We start from the raw sequence: 15,126 nt of genomic DNA on the forward strand, positions 1-15,126 counted from the left end.
AGGGGCAGAGGGACAGGGAGAGAGAATCTCAAGCAGATTCCCCGCTGAGCACGGAGCCCAATGTGGGGATCCATCTCACAACCCTGAACCTGAGCTGAAACCAAGAGTTGGGCGCTCAAACAACTGTGCCAGCCAGGTGGCCCCAAACATGTCGTTCATAGTACTGGATTGTAAACTTTCAGGTTAAGTATCAGAAATATCTTTATTAGCAAACCAAGTCATTTTGGCATTTCATTCAAAGATATTTTTGAGTCCTTACTATTTGCCAGACACTCTATGAGGAACTTGGCAATGCAGTAGTGAACAAAAGCAGATGAAGTCTCTCTCTCATATGGCTTACCTTTTAGTAGGATGAGACAGACAATACAAACATATTTGTCAGGAGGTGGTAAACTCAGGGTGAAGGGATAGAGTGGCCAAGGGCAGCATCTCATAAAGTGATGTTCGGTCAGAGGTTAGAATAAAGCAGCGGGGTGAAGAAAGCACATAGAGTGTCCTGGGCAGAAGGAGTTGCAGGGTGCAAAAGTTTTGAGGCAGAATTGTACTTTTCATGAAAATAACATGCATTTGTAGGGACATGGATAGGAAGCATTCCTGTGGATTCAGCAACCGGTTTCTTATTATTATCTACTGCCATTTGAAAGGCTTTTATCACTGTTTTATTTCAAGATATGAGCCACCCTCTAAACCAATAAGAGAGTTAAAGAAGGTATTTTAGGCCAGGATGTAGAAGGACGTAGATCTATCAGAAACAGTTTCAGAGATAAGAAATCCCTGAAGGCTTAAGAGTCATATGGTGTGTAGCCACAGACAATTCTGTCTCTACCTGAGGATGGCAAAATTAATTCTTGCTGGTTCTTAGAATATTCTGGAAGTGTGCTATGGCTCTTGAAACCACACTTACTGAATGTTTATTATGTGCCTGGAACTGAGCTAGGTACTGGCAACATGATGTAGAGAACATATGGACAAAGCACTAAAAACCATGGTAGACATATCAACACAGTTTAGCAATGATAGATTCTATGAAGTCTATACACAGAGCACTACAGAAATACAGATAAAGAAACATCAATTCTGTTTTGGATGTGAGGGTTACCAGTAAAAGCTTCAGAGAGGCAGTGCTATTTGAATTGAGTCTTAAAGGTTGAATAAGAGTTTATGAAAGAGATGATGGATAAAAGCGTCCTGGGAGGGGAACAGCATAGGCAAAGGCATGGTGTGAATGAGGCAAAGGCACTTGGTATGTGGGGTTGGTGGTAAGGAGTAATTGAAGTTGAGGGAAGGGGTCATTTTATGAATAATCTTAATTGTCATGTTAAGGAGTTTGGACTTTATTGCCTTGGACAAATGAGCTGGGAGCCATTGGCTGTTTTTAAGTAGAGGAGTAAAGTGATCAGTTCAGAATTAAAGAAATTTTATCCAACAGCAGTATGATTGTCAGCCATAGACTAAAGGCTTGGGATTCTGCCAAAGCCCTGTTGAGAAATGGTGGCAGCTGGAGTAGAGCCAGAAGCACAGGATGGTGAGGAAGGCATGGTGCTCGAGACCTTACCTGACAGAAGTAGCTTTCCATGAAGTTCATATTCAGACCTCCTTCTCTGCATTCTCTCATAGAATTTCTTCTTAATGTTCCAGAATATTCTTGACATATCTCAGGTACTCCTGATGTTTTAACTCCTTCTGTTAGTTCAAATCCTGTTGTTCTTTCTCCTCCTCCCAGATCTTGCATTTCTCTGCCACCATACTCATTTGTGTAAACCCCTAAAAGTGTTGATAAAATGAAGTTTACTTTCTATAGTGTATTGTAGACCAAAAACGAATAACTTTCTATAATGTACAGTTTCTTCACTGAAGTAAAATAAAGACAATCCATACAGGGCTATAAATACAATATTGAGTTTGAAATAATATTATTAAGCAGTTTGTTAATTTGTTAGTTGTTTGATGTTAATTATTTGTTGCTAATTATGTGTCATGCTGGAAGGGGGGCCTGCATAGGGGTTATAAAAAACCTATGCTTTAGTGAGTTTGATTTCAAATTGAGGGAGTTTGGGGGGAAATACTCAAATTCTCAAAGTTAAATAGTATAAGAATACCCCCCAACACAAGGCACAGAAGCATAGGACATCCAGAAGAAGACCCGAGAACCACTGGCTTTCGGAGGAGAAGCCATGGCTGTGGTGAGGGGAAAAGATTTGCACAGAGACTCTTGGGTTTTCACTTGGATGTGATGGGTGATTAGAAATCTCTTACCATATTCGAGGCAAGTTAGACCAAATGATGGCTCAGACTATGCAAGAACCATGAATAGGAAAAGTGTTGACAGTGGGATAGGTGCCCCAAGGCTTTAATATTTTAAAAATCTTGATTTTTAGGGACAGTGTGTTTTTCCCTCTATCCTTTTAGGACTCTGCTGGTGCTCGTGCTTTGTTCCAGATTTGTGTAAAGGCCGGTAGATGTAATGAGGGGATAAATGCATAAGTAAATCCTGACGGATTTGATGATTTGACAAGTCTTGAGAACGGATTAGGTGTCAAGAATAGGGAGATAGAAGAGTCAACTGGGACTGCTGCTTTTGAGGTGAGAGGATGTTGATGTCATTAACACAAATGGAAACATCCGGAAGAGAAACAGGTTTAGAAGCCAGTGTGTCTAGTGCTTTAAGTAAGGTGTAGTCCTACAAGCATTCCTACATCTCTCCTATTTTAAAGAGTTCAAAGTAAGAAAGTAATGACAAGTTTGAAAAAGCCTGAGAGAGAAAGAAGAAAATCACTAACTTTTTTACTCTGAGAAAAGGCAACTGATTTCAAAGATCTGAAAAGTTTAAAAGAAATTTTTTTATTAGCATAGTAGCTCTCTCCTTGTGAAATTCGAATTGTTCCCTTGTTTCTGCCTGTGAACTGGTCTGGACCCCTGTTTTAAGGCATATTGTCGTTAGAGTCTTGGTTAACCCTGTGCAAGGAGAAACTCTACCCCTGGCACACGGCCTCAGCCAAGAACTTGGAAAGATTCTGGTAGTGTTTCATCCACTTACTTCCAATTTGAGAAATGGGACAAATCTTTTCAGGTCAACTTTATGCTCATGCTGAGAATAGATGCAATTTATTTTTTTTGTCATGATAGCAGCTAAAGTCAGACTGGGTTTGAATGCAGATTTTTTTTTTTTTTATGGATACAGTTCAGTAATAGAAATGTTTTTCTCTTCCTTATGATTTTCTTAATAACAATTTCTTTTCTCCAACTTACTTTATTGTAATAACATAGTATATAATATGTATGTGTAACATACAAACTGTGTGTTAACTGACTGTTTATGTTAACAGTAAGGTGTCTGGTAGTTAAGTAGTAGTTAAGTTTCAGGGGAGTCAACAGTTAATACTTGTAGGTTTTTTTTAGATTTTTATTTATTTGACAGGGAGAGACACAGCGAGAGAGGGAACACAAGCAGGGGGAGTGGGAGAGGGAGAAGCAGACTTCCCGCAGAGCAGGGAGTCCGATGCAGGGTTTGATCCCAGGACCCTGGGATCATGACCTGAGCTGAAGGCAGATGCTTAACCGACTGAGCCACCCAGGCGCCCCTAATACTTGTGTTTTTGATTGACGGGAATCAGCATCCCTAACACTTGTCCTGTTCAAGGGTCAACTGTATTTTTTTGGGTAAATAATGTTTGCTCTATTAGACAGAAAACCTGGACCAGAATTGACTTGTGGTTCTTCTCTCCTATTTATAGAGGTCCTAACAGAGTCATCTCCTAAGTACTCTCTGATGATTGAGGAAGATTTTAAAAATTCAATATATAAGAATAGTAATTCCTGGAGGTTTTTCCCTTACCATTTGATTTGCAAATTAGTCATTTAAAAATGAATGATAGAAACAATTTTAAAGATAAGATAATTGAGAAATAGTAAGGTATGCAGAGATAGAGCAGAATTCCTTCCTAGTCATTTGAGCTGTTAAAATTAAAAAGACGAAACAGAACCTTCTTACCTGAGGTGTCAATGCATTCAATTAGATTTGCATTATCCGGTGGTAGGGGTGGTACACAGACAGTGGTCACATCCTAAAAGATAAGAGACATGTCCCCATTTGTAGTGGCTCTTTTCTGTCTATCCTTATACAGTGGGTTTGTTCTCAAAATAGACTCAGATTCTAAAAGAATACTATTTACAAAACTTCTGAAATCCATTTAAAGCCCACACTTCATTTTAGAAAGCCTTTCCTGGTTACTTCCATCTTATTTGGATGCACCTTTGCTTTCTCTTCATTTTCCCCATGGGCTATCCCAGAACGAAGAATAGCAGACTGTGAGTGATTGCCAGCATCTTGATTCATGTGCATGAGGCTGAGTTTCGGGGCCTACCAAAGGCCATTTCTTACAAGTTAGCACTTACTCCGGGAGGCGGCTGTGGGCCTTCCACTGCCCAAGAGTGAATTGCTCCATCTGAACATTCGGGGACAGGCTCAAAGCCAGCTCCCCCGCCTGGGGCACCTCCACAGTCACAGCACATCAACAGAAATGGGACCACTGTTGGTGAAAGGATAGGAATATTGGAATTAATGGTGGAACCACATTAAAATAAAACAACTTGCTCTTTTATGATTAAATTTGAAACCCTAATATCATTGCATTTGACTTCAAAATTCTTAGGAAAGTTTCAGAAAACAAACTGAACAATGGCCAGATACCAAAATCAATGTGAGCTTCAGTATACTAGACTGCAATCCATTTTAATTTGTTATATGGTATTCAATTGGTAAATAGTATTATACCATTAAAACAGATGAGTCTTTTCACTGTCATTTCTCTGGAAAACATTAAAGGAGACAAAAAGGAGAGCTGCAGAGGACAGGCAATATGAGTCTTTGTGTTCACTCCTCCATGCCTTTACTTTTTTCCTTACACACATGCCTGCCTTTTTAATTTCAGCAGTAAAATCTTACTCATGCTTCAGGTGATTATTCCCTCTCTTGTTTTCCTCTACATGGATTTTTCTTCTTGAAATTACTCCCGCACAAATAGAGAACATTACACTGCCTAACAATGTCTTTCTGTTAATCAGTTGGGTTTTCTTATTCACCTAAATACGTTTCTAGCACAGAGCCTTTTATATAATATAAACTTGGCAAATGATTTGGAATGAACGGACGGATGAAGGAAAGGATGTGTAAGTAGAAAATATGACGAAGGAAGGAAAGAAACAAGAAGCGAGGTAGAGAGGAAGGAACATAGTAAGGATAGTCATAAGGGAGGGATGGTAAGAGAGGGGAAAAGGAAAGAAAGGAGGAAAAGAATCCTGTGTATTTTGCTTTCTTGAAGGTTTGCTAGGCTCAGAGAAAGCTTTGAATCTAGAGGTATTTGACCCCAAATATATAATTTTTAAATCTTTATTAACTACGCTACCCAAAGGCAATCAACAATATAAAGAACAAGATCAAAGTTAAAGTCATATATTACTTGCAGTATAGATAATCAACACCTGGGTAATTAAGTTACTTTTATAAAATACTTAATTCTGAAGTCTTAAAATGTTGGTTAATAATTAATATGGCTAAAAAAGTGAAATTAGAGAATGATCTCTTCTCATGTATTTTATGTTACATTCTGCAAGTTTGCTTTCTCTATGTAGCCGTTTCTGATTGTTTGGATCATCTCTGATTGTCTTTTTCACTCAAATAACAATCCGAACCAACCTGTTATGGCACTTTCCATGGCACTGAAATTGAATGCAAAGAAGTTTTTATCCTCCAATGCACTATAAGGGGTCAAGCAGTTTGATTTTTTTCATCTTATAGACCCAACAGCAAACAGGCATTTCTTGATAAGTACACAAAATAAGATTTGGTAAAGTACATTTTATCAAAGGATCAGAAAGCTTATCTTCTCCCCATAGTTTCGGGGGAAGAGGGACACATATGAATAGAATTGTTAAAAGTACTTACGTCCTAGGACCAAAAATCCCATGATGAGCAGTCCAATGCCGGCAGGACCAAAATGGACATTATCTGAGAGACTTGATGCTTGATAGGGGTCTGTTATCGAGGTCCCAACGGCATAATCAGTGGAAGTTTTGTCACCTGTGTTAGCACTGGTATCACCTCCGTTCATCATTTCAGTGCTAGTTCCACTAGTACTCTCACTGCCTCCGTTAACAGTCCCACTGCTTCCAGGACCGGTGTCATCATCAGTAACTTTTTCTTTGTCAACCCAGCCAGAACCCTGAAGATCAATATTAATTGTTCCAGTACAAGTTCTTTGAAGATTATCTGCAACAAGATTCAAAAGGGAAGAAATAGTTAATGCATTCAATGTAATACTCATCGAAAAATTCAAAGCCACTTTTTTTGCATCAGTAACTTATTTCAATGTCTTTATTTTCATCAATTCAGTAACTTCCCAAATCATCCCTTGTTTGTGACTCAGTTTTTAAATCAAACCATGATGAAGATTAGTGCTCCTGAGACCGTCCCGTATGTTGAGAAGCATTAACAGTAAATGCCATCTCATGTGTGTGCTGTCATTCACCTTAGATAAATAAGTCAGTCATATTCCACATACTATTTAAATGAATGGAAGTTACTTGTATTTGTATTTTATATGCAGTAGTTGCTTTATTCTCTCTTAAATTACCTTGACAGGGATTCCTTCATCACATCTACACTATCTCCTTCCCATAGGATTTGACTATATGATAATCTCTGATTAGGAACTGCTCAGTGCAGAAAACCCACAATACTGAAAGTTCAAGGTGTGATTTTTTTTTTTTTTCTCCTTTGGAGATAAGATTTCCAAAGTCTAGCATCCACTATGCAGCTATTAGGTTAGAAATGTGTCATAACTCTGAGACTCTGGCTGGACATTGGTGATTATAATTCTTACTACAGTGTAGGAATGATGCTGATGGAACATTACCCTTTTCTGTAGCCCACTTACAATTATTTATATGTAGTTGTGTCTGAAGCAATTTTTAAAAATTCCATGATAAACTTTTTTCCTGCTCTCTTCCCCTTCCAATTTTATTGAGATACTATAAATGACATATAACATTGTATAAACACAGTGTGTCATTTTGATATACTTATATATTGCAGTAAGATTTCCACCATAGTGTTAGCTAACATCTCCATCACCTCACATGACTACTATTTCTTTTTTGTGATGAGAAAATTTAAGATCCACTATCTTAGGGACTTTTAAGTATATAGCAACAGCACTTTCATTAATAATCACAAGGCAAGGCTCTGCATTAGATCCCCAGAACTTAATTGTCTTGTGACTGGAAGTTTGTATTTTTGACCAACATCTCCCCATTTCCCCATCCCTTTGGTGGCCAGCCTAATTTTAATTTTGTTGGTTTAGAAAAGTAATATAAGCATGCTACTTCCAAATTGTTCACACAAAGTTGTACATCAACTTCCTAAAAATTATGTAAAGTTAAGTTAACTTCGCTTCTGGACTAATTATTTGAAAGTAACTTAAGAATATTATTAAAAAATTTCATTTATTGACATTAATAAGAACTAACATGGAATACCAGCACTCTTCTAAGTGCTTTACATGTAATAACTTCTTTAATATCTCTAAATCCCTAATGTTAGTGTCTCATTTTACAGAAGAAAAGGCTGAGGAATAAATGGGTTAAATGATTTCTCTAAAATCCCGTAGCTACTAAGTGATGGTACAAGATACCAATCCAGTCTTGCTCCAGAGCTCATGGACTTGGTCACTGAGTTATACTGTCTCTCATATTATTTAAAATTTGATTCTATGTTTTTTTTGTTGTTGTTGGGAAAGGGTTATCTCAAAATACAACAAATAAAAACTTTAATTTCCGAGTGTATATATAATTTCCTTTAGACAGGGAAAAAGTTAAATTGATTTCTTACCATCTATAGATAAAATTGTTCCTTGGTATTTTCCCCTAAGCATGTTGTATTGTTCCATGGTAACTCTATTTCTCAAAGTAATTATGCCTGTTTTTGAGTCAACATTGAGTAGGTTAGCTGGATTTTTTCCCATTACATATCTGTATTTGAAGAAACAGTATGAATTAATGTTAGCTTTCTAAAAGAGACAGAAAGACAGAGAAATTTTGATTATAAAACACATGTTTCAAGTCAGTGGTTATAACCTCTGGATATCATTGTCAATTACTAGGGACCTTATTTTTTTTCAGGGCAGGTGCCTTCTGTTTGAGGACATTCAGAAATAGAAAAGGTTTAAATTTAAGAAAAATGAATTGCTGGCAGCCATTTCGGATGGAATGATCTTTTATGCCCACTTGGATGTCAGAATAATCTTTGAATCGTGCAGTCTCATTTTCATTTGGTTTTGGTAGCATCAGAACTCTCCTGGAAGACCCAGATCCTGGGACCTCCTGGGCTGCTTCTAATTCTGAACTGTTCTCTTATCAACGAAGTTACTTCTCCATTAGCTTGGGGCTACATTCGCTCCCTATTTTCACTCTCCCTCCCCATATATACGATGACTTTATAGGACTTCTTTTGAATTTCCTTCTCATTTACATATTTGTTAAACTCAAAAGACTAGAACTTCGAGAGGAGCGGGGTGGGGTGGAGAGTGGGATGGTCTGCCCTCCGTGAACTCACATCTGTGGAGTACAAGAGAGTTTATCAATATTAAATGCTGAGTAAAGTGAAGAGAGTAACTGAAATGAGCTAACTAATTCTATTTGATTTCAGTCTGGGCACATTTGCAATGGGAAAATCAGTCCATAAAATCTTTTAGGGGAATAACCATGATATGTGGTAATCAGCTAATTGGCCAATAAAATACATAAATACAGAAATGTCAAACTTTCAAGATCTAGTATTTTCCACATTTTACATCTTCACGTTTTTTGCATTTTACTTTTTGCACAACTGTTTTATGTTTTCTTAAGGTCAAAGCTCCAAATTAAATAACAATTAAGTAGTTAGTATTTTTTATGATTGAATGATAGTTTCAAAAATATGAAAAATATTTTAATTCAGATACTTAAAATTTCTAAAAAGAACATATATACTTTAGTTCTGTATATGGTAAAAATTATTTGGAAAATGACAGTCTTACCTAACAGTTGTTGAAGCTTCACCTGTGTCCAAGTCAGTAGCTATAAAGTCTCCCACTTTATAATTCTGTCCCATGTTACTAGTTACTACATATGTCTTTGAACCTGGACGGAACACCGAACCTTCAATTACATTTAACACCGTCACAGTGATTGCGGTTGCTGTCAGTTTATATTGAGACATAATTGAATGGTGAAATTCAGCTTGATTTCTGACACTGAGACTAAGTTGCAGATTCTTCATATCTTCATAATCTAGGGGCTAGAAAATACAGAGTGAAATAGTCTTACTCTAAAAAAAAAACAACCATTCTGGAAAAAAGACAAATCCTTTGATAATAAGCAAGAAAACTCTTACATCTCTTTCTTTAATTTAATTTAAATACATACAAATACACTCTCTATTCTTTATTTATCTTTAACGCAATATAAATGCATGAAAATATAGTAAGAAAAAAAAATCCAACTGCCCTAAATCCTTAGTCAAAAAAGTTGAAAATATGACATGAGTTTTAATTATCCATTAAACAAATTAAAAAACTTAATATAGATGTTCAAATCCATACATTTTGTAGTGCAAACACAGTTTGTTAACTTCTGTCATTCCATTTTTCTCACAAAGTAGCTCTATTTATTACAAAGTATGGGCCGAATATATAGTAGGTTCAATCATTTGACAGGTTTTACCCATAAAGAACTATTTAGTAGAAATTTTACTTCTGTAAATGTGACTTCTTTCAATAAGCCCAGTAATAGTTGTATAAAAATAATAAAAATCCTTATTTTCTTCAACATATTCTGGAAAAAAGTTATTTCAAGTAGCCATTTTCATTATGAAAGTTGGTGTCACTATCTACTACTTATGAAATTCACAAACAATTATGCATTTTGCCCATAAGTTCCAAATATATTTTTCTAAATTTTCACATGAGAGAGTAATTTAGATGACTCTCGATTCACACATCAAACTCTCCACTTAGTAAAATCTTCAATCTTGGCTCCAATGTTGGCTTTATTTGTAATTCCAAGAATGGCTATAAAGTCACGTATACACATACATCACACAGACACACACATAACAAAGGAATTAATATATGATGTCATGCTTGGGAAAAAAATCAACATTACTCCCATTTTACCGATAGAGATACTGAGGATAAATAGACTAATTTTTTAAAGTAATATCATAGTAAAAAAAAAATAAAATAAATAAAGTAATATAGTAGTTTGGGGTGAAATAGATTAGGACTGTTTCCCCAGCATGGAATCATAGATAGGATAGTGATGACTATATGAACTTAATAGCTAGAGAAACCTACATTTGAACATCAGTTGTACCACTTACTAGCTATCAGAACTTGAACGGATTATGTACTCTCTCTCAACTTCAATGTATTAATCTACAGTATAGGCATATAACCTAATTTGCAGGGATGCTGTGAGGAATAAATGAAACATCTGCATTCTGCCTCAGTAAATGCAAGCTATAGGCATGGGGACACTTTCTGAATAACTGAGATAAATGATCACAAATTCTACTGGGAACAGAATTCCTTAGAAGTCTATTTCCCAAGACTATTCTGAAGGAAGGAAATAGTTAAAAAAAGGACTATATTTTACCATAAAGAATCCACAAGTCTTATAGCACAGGCTGAAACCTTCACTATTAGCTCCCTAAGAGTCACATTTTTTTTTTTTCTCCTCAAATCTTAGAGGAAATTCTACCTTTGGTACATGAGGTGGATCATTAATATAGGGGAGATATAGGAGAATTCTTTTGATTTGGACCAAATCTCTAGTATATTTATGTTCATAATAAGTCCTGGTCAGCAGCCAGAGGGAGATGGGAATGTGATAATCCTATAATTACAGTAATTTAATTTTAATTTTATAAAAACACACCAGAGGACTAAACAACTTTTAATTTACATGAGAAATATTCTCAGTGCATAATAATTAATGTACAATGTCGGCAAAGACACATTTTTTAATCTGCTTGAAAAATATTCTTCAGGGGCGCCTGGGTGGCTCAGTGGGTTAAATGACGGCCTTCAGCTCAGGTCATGATCCTGGAGTCCAGGGATCGAGTCCTGCTCAGCAGAGAGTCTGCATCTCCCTCTGCCGCTCCCCCATCTTATGCTCTCTCTCTCATTCTCAAATAAATAAATAAATAAAATCTTTAAAAAAAATTTAAAAAGTATTCTTCAAACATCTAAAACAAAACCTTAAGCATAAAATAAGGTTCATTTTCAGTGCTCTTAATGCTCTTAATTTATATGATCTGTGAAGGAGTAGTGTATTAATAGAAGAGAGTTTCAAGTTTAATGCCTGTTTTCATAAAGTGATAATAAGCAGAAAAACTATTTAAAAACTCTATAATCATATATCATTTTAAAACATAGTAATTTTTATTCTTTCACCCCCTCAATTTTGTGAATTGTTAACATTTTGAAAGAGACCGAGAAAACAAAATATTCAGGACAATTATACCATACCTTAATAACCTTTAAAATTCCCACATTGGTCCTTTCATTCATTTCTATGTCAAACCAACCTCCCTCATTTCCGGAGATAAAGAAAATTACTGCCATCCAGTTAGCTGAGTACTCTTCATCCAAATCAATTACTCTAATCTGGAGCAAATCTGAGTGTAGAGCATTTTCTTCAATACTAACGGAATACTGAAACGAGAAGCAAACAAATCTTAACACTAACTGTGTGAGTGAGAGAAGAACTATCCTGGACTTACAAAGAATGTTGATAGTCATTGATTATTTAGAAATGAGATCTGTGTTTATAGGCTCATGTTTCATTGTCCAAATACATATATATTTCCTACATATTATATAAACAAACACAAGACACAGTACGTGTCTACATTTGGGTTGTATGTGACTAAAGATAGCATGAACCTCTGTAAATAGAATTGTTTAAACAAATTTTAGAGTGTAATGAATTGAAGTTATTAATTTCAAGGACAAATACTTACGGAAGACATTTCCATGTATGGGATGTTATCATTAACGTCAAGGATTTTAATGTTGCACTCACACTCTGCTGACATACCATCTGCTCCACCATCTCGGTCTGAGCCTCTCACAGCAAGGGAATACTGGCTATATTGCTAAAAGCACACATTACAAAAAAATATCACAGTTGATCCAGACAGTCCTTATTCTGTCTATTGCAAAGTTCTTTTAAAATGTTGGCTCAACATTTACTTAAATCTATGATCAAGATATGGGTAACACAGAATATTGAAAATCCACAGATCTCACCTGAATCAATATGGCAGTTGCCACGTCTATTTCCAGCAATGTTTATCCAGCATCATTTAAAAGAAAGAACACATTTAAAGGCCTCATGCCTGATTATATGTCCAGGGGTTGAAAAAGTTTATAAAGGGTAAAGTGGACCAAAATGCTTAGGAGGAGAGAGATTAAGGTGTACCAAGTATTTATGACATGAAAATTCCATACCGTAAATAATCAGCCATGGAATGTGCAAGAAAAATAAAGAGATAATGAATGGTTTACATTTCTGGGAGGTGGGGGTAGTGGGCTGAAGCAGTGGAGTTACTGATAATCTATCTCCTTGATTCTACTCAATGGTGCTTAAATTTTTAGAAGTTGGCAAAAGCAATGAAGCCTTTCCCAGACACATGAATGCACACATCCTCATTCAAAATGGTGGATATAATTTTAGAGGATTCATACTTAGAGACATCTTGAGGTTGCTCCATGAACTCCAGGTTAAAAATATCTGCTTTGGTGGCTTGCTAGTGACTTTACTTCCTTTAATTTTTAGAGCTCTTCACCACTAAACCTCTTTTGACATTAAAGGACTCTCAATGGGCTTTTTAAGGAAGTTTGAGTGAGAAAAAGTTAATAGTCAATTTCTTCTGATGGTTATTTTCAAACAAGTGCAAAAGGAGGTATAGGTAACGTAGGAACTGATAGGATTTGGATCATTAAAGAGTGAAAATAATCTGACTTATTTTAAGCCTAGGAGTCATTAACAGGGGAATTGTCTTTTCAAAGTAACTGTAGTAATTAAAATAAAATTTAATTAAGTACAAATTCAAAAGTAAAACTTCTTCATTTATATCCCTAAAATACACATAGATCAGGTAAATCCTATCAATATTTTTAAAATGAAAAAGTTGATACTTTTATATTAAATAATGGGACCATATGTTATTAATAGAAACCATGCTGATTCTAACTTGCTAATAATCACTAATTATTTTCTTATTTGTAAATGAAAAGATTGGTCTAGATGTTACTCAGTTGCTATCCATCATTTTGATTCTGTGATGCATTTCCCAGAGTAATCAGGGGACTGTCAGTAAGTGAGATATAGGAAGGAAAAAGAAGAGTTCTGTTGTCAGATGAGCTTAGGGTATTCTGGGTTAAAGAAAGAGAAACAAGTTTCTTAGCCTGTAAGAATTCTTGGAGTTTCTACCATGTTCATGCATTATGACTTGCCAAGATGGGGGACATAACAGCAATTGTTTCTTAAATCTATTTCAATATAGATCACACTTTTTTTTTAAAAGGAGCTTCTGCTTCTGCTTTATGTATATTCTTGTGTACTTTCAGAATATAGTTTTCTTAAAGTAAGGCAAATATTAAGTAGGATTGAATGAAAAATGACAGTTTAAAATGTATTTGAGGAATCCCTATTTATTTCATTCTGAAGATATTTCTTATGTCATTACCATTATGTGAAAAGGTTATATAATTATAACATATTGTTTTCTTTTTCTTTCTTTCTTAGGTACTCTTGCTTTTAGAATCACTTCCTTTGAAACTAACAAACCATTCAAAGAAAAAGAAAATTACCTCTCTGTCTAGAAAATTATTCATTGTTCGAATTTCTCCAGTGTTTCTGTTGATAATAAACATTGGTGAATCAGAAGGTTCCTGTCTTATGATCTTGAAGGCTATTTTTGAGTTCAAATTATTTGGTTCATCTGCATCAGTAGCATTGAGTCTCATCACCAGCGTATCTAGAAATCAAGGAAAATTGGTTGTAAGTGGACAGTTTGAATTTTCGTTATAGTATAGTATATTGCTTTTCTAACAAGGTATTAGGGTTGGTTGGTCCATATAATGTATGCGCTACCATTTCTCCTTTCTACTTCTTCAACATATCATTAGCTTAGCTCCTTTCTATTCCTTTGTCTTGACAGAAATACCACATTTTATCAGGAACTTTACACATTACTGATAGTTAGAAAATAAAGAAATGTTTTAACTCTGCCTTTCCTTTTCTTATTCTAGTATAATTCTTTTTTTTTTTTAAGGCTGCCGTGGTGAAATAAAATGATATTAAAGCCAGACCAACTCTTTCCCAACTATAGAACTTTCTAGCTCTATAATTTTGGCTTCAGTTTTCACATCTGTAAATGGGGATGATAATAGTACTGTTCTCACTGAGTTCATGAGAGACTTGACCAGTTTAATGAGAGAAAATCATAAAGTCCTGATTGACTGATGTATACTCAATAAATGTGTATTATTGTTCTGTTTTGCATGGTCCCTAGTGAAGTGCTAGGTAACTATTAGGTTGAAAAAGGTGCTTGTTTAACTACATACTTTGTCTTATCCCTTATCTTTTCTGTGAATCTTATAAGCTGTTTCAATGAAGGACACTGAAGAAGGAAAAACTGCCAGCGTTCATAGACTAGAAATCTCTACACTTAAGTCTGTTTCAAGCACAGTTGTCCTGTTTGTAAACAAATACAGCAGAGTACTCCTTTCTCCCTCTCATTTTCTCTCTCAGTCTCTGTGTGTGTTTGTGTAATTCATTTCAGCATTCTTTTAAAAATATTTTCAGTAAGCATTTAATTATGGTACATTCATATAGTAAAATCCAATGCAGCTATTAAAAGGAATGGAGACATCTTCATTTCCTAATATAGAAAAATGTTAAAAATATATTTAAATAAAAATTTACATTATGGATTTGTATATAAAATATCTTCCCATTTGTTTCCAAAAGCATGTTTACATAATCATAAACGTATGTATCTAAGTAACTAATGATGGT

At 35.3% G+C, this 15,126-nt stretch overlaps 1 protein-coding gene and 1 long non-coding RNA gene across 2 annotated transcripts in view; one reads left to right on the plus strand and one right to left on the minus strand.

Moving 5' to 3' along the window:
- LOC141373745 (uncharacterized) overlaps positions 1–13,992 on the plus strand; it is a 147,157-nt gene extending 133,165 nt beyond the window's left edge. Inside the window, exon 3 of the long non-coding RNA XR_012380063.1 lies at positions 13,852–13,992. This is a non-coding gene — a long non-coding RNA (uncharacterized lncRNA). The remainder of the gene's footprint in view (positions 1–13,851) is intronic.
- The window catches only part of DSG1 (desmoglein 1), a 31,843-nt gene that overhangs the window by 2,151 nt on the left and 14,566 nt on the right, over positions 1–15,126 (minus strand). The window contains exons 6-15 of the mRNA XM_025886802.2: positions 13,917–14,083; positions 12,062–12,196; positions 11,568–11,753; positions 9,075–9,334; positions 7,889–8,028; positions 6,137–6,268; positions 5,945–6,079; positions 4,396–4,529; positions 3,992–4,064; positions 1,556–1,764 (exon numbers count right to left, since the gene is read on the minus strand). Coding sequence (XP_025742587.2) covers positions 1,556–1,764; positions 3,992–4,064; positions 4,396–4,529; positions 5,945–6,079; positions 6,137–6,268; positions 7,889–8,028; positions 9,075–9,334; positions 11,568–11,753; positions 12,062–12,196; positions 13,917–14,083 — 1,571 coding nt within the window. The remainder of the gene's footprint in view (positions 1–1,555; positions 1,765–3,991; positions 4,065–4,395; positions 4,530–5,944; positions 6,080–6,136; positions 6,269–7,888; positions 8,029–9,074; positions 9,335–11,567; positions 11,754–12,061; positions 12,197–13,916; positions 14,084–15,126) is intronic.

The sequence above is a fragment of the Callorhinus ursinus genome, unplaced genomic scaffold, assembly GCF_003265705.2.
Source record: "Callorhinus ursinus isolate GAN/ISIS: 27379988/994484 unplaced genomic scaffold, GSC_fseal_2.0 scaffold11, whole genome shotgun sequence".
In the NCBI taxonomy this organism is placed as follows: Eukaryota; Metazoa; Chordata; class Mammalia; order Carnivora; family Otariidae; genus Callorhinus; species Callorhinus ursinus.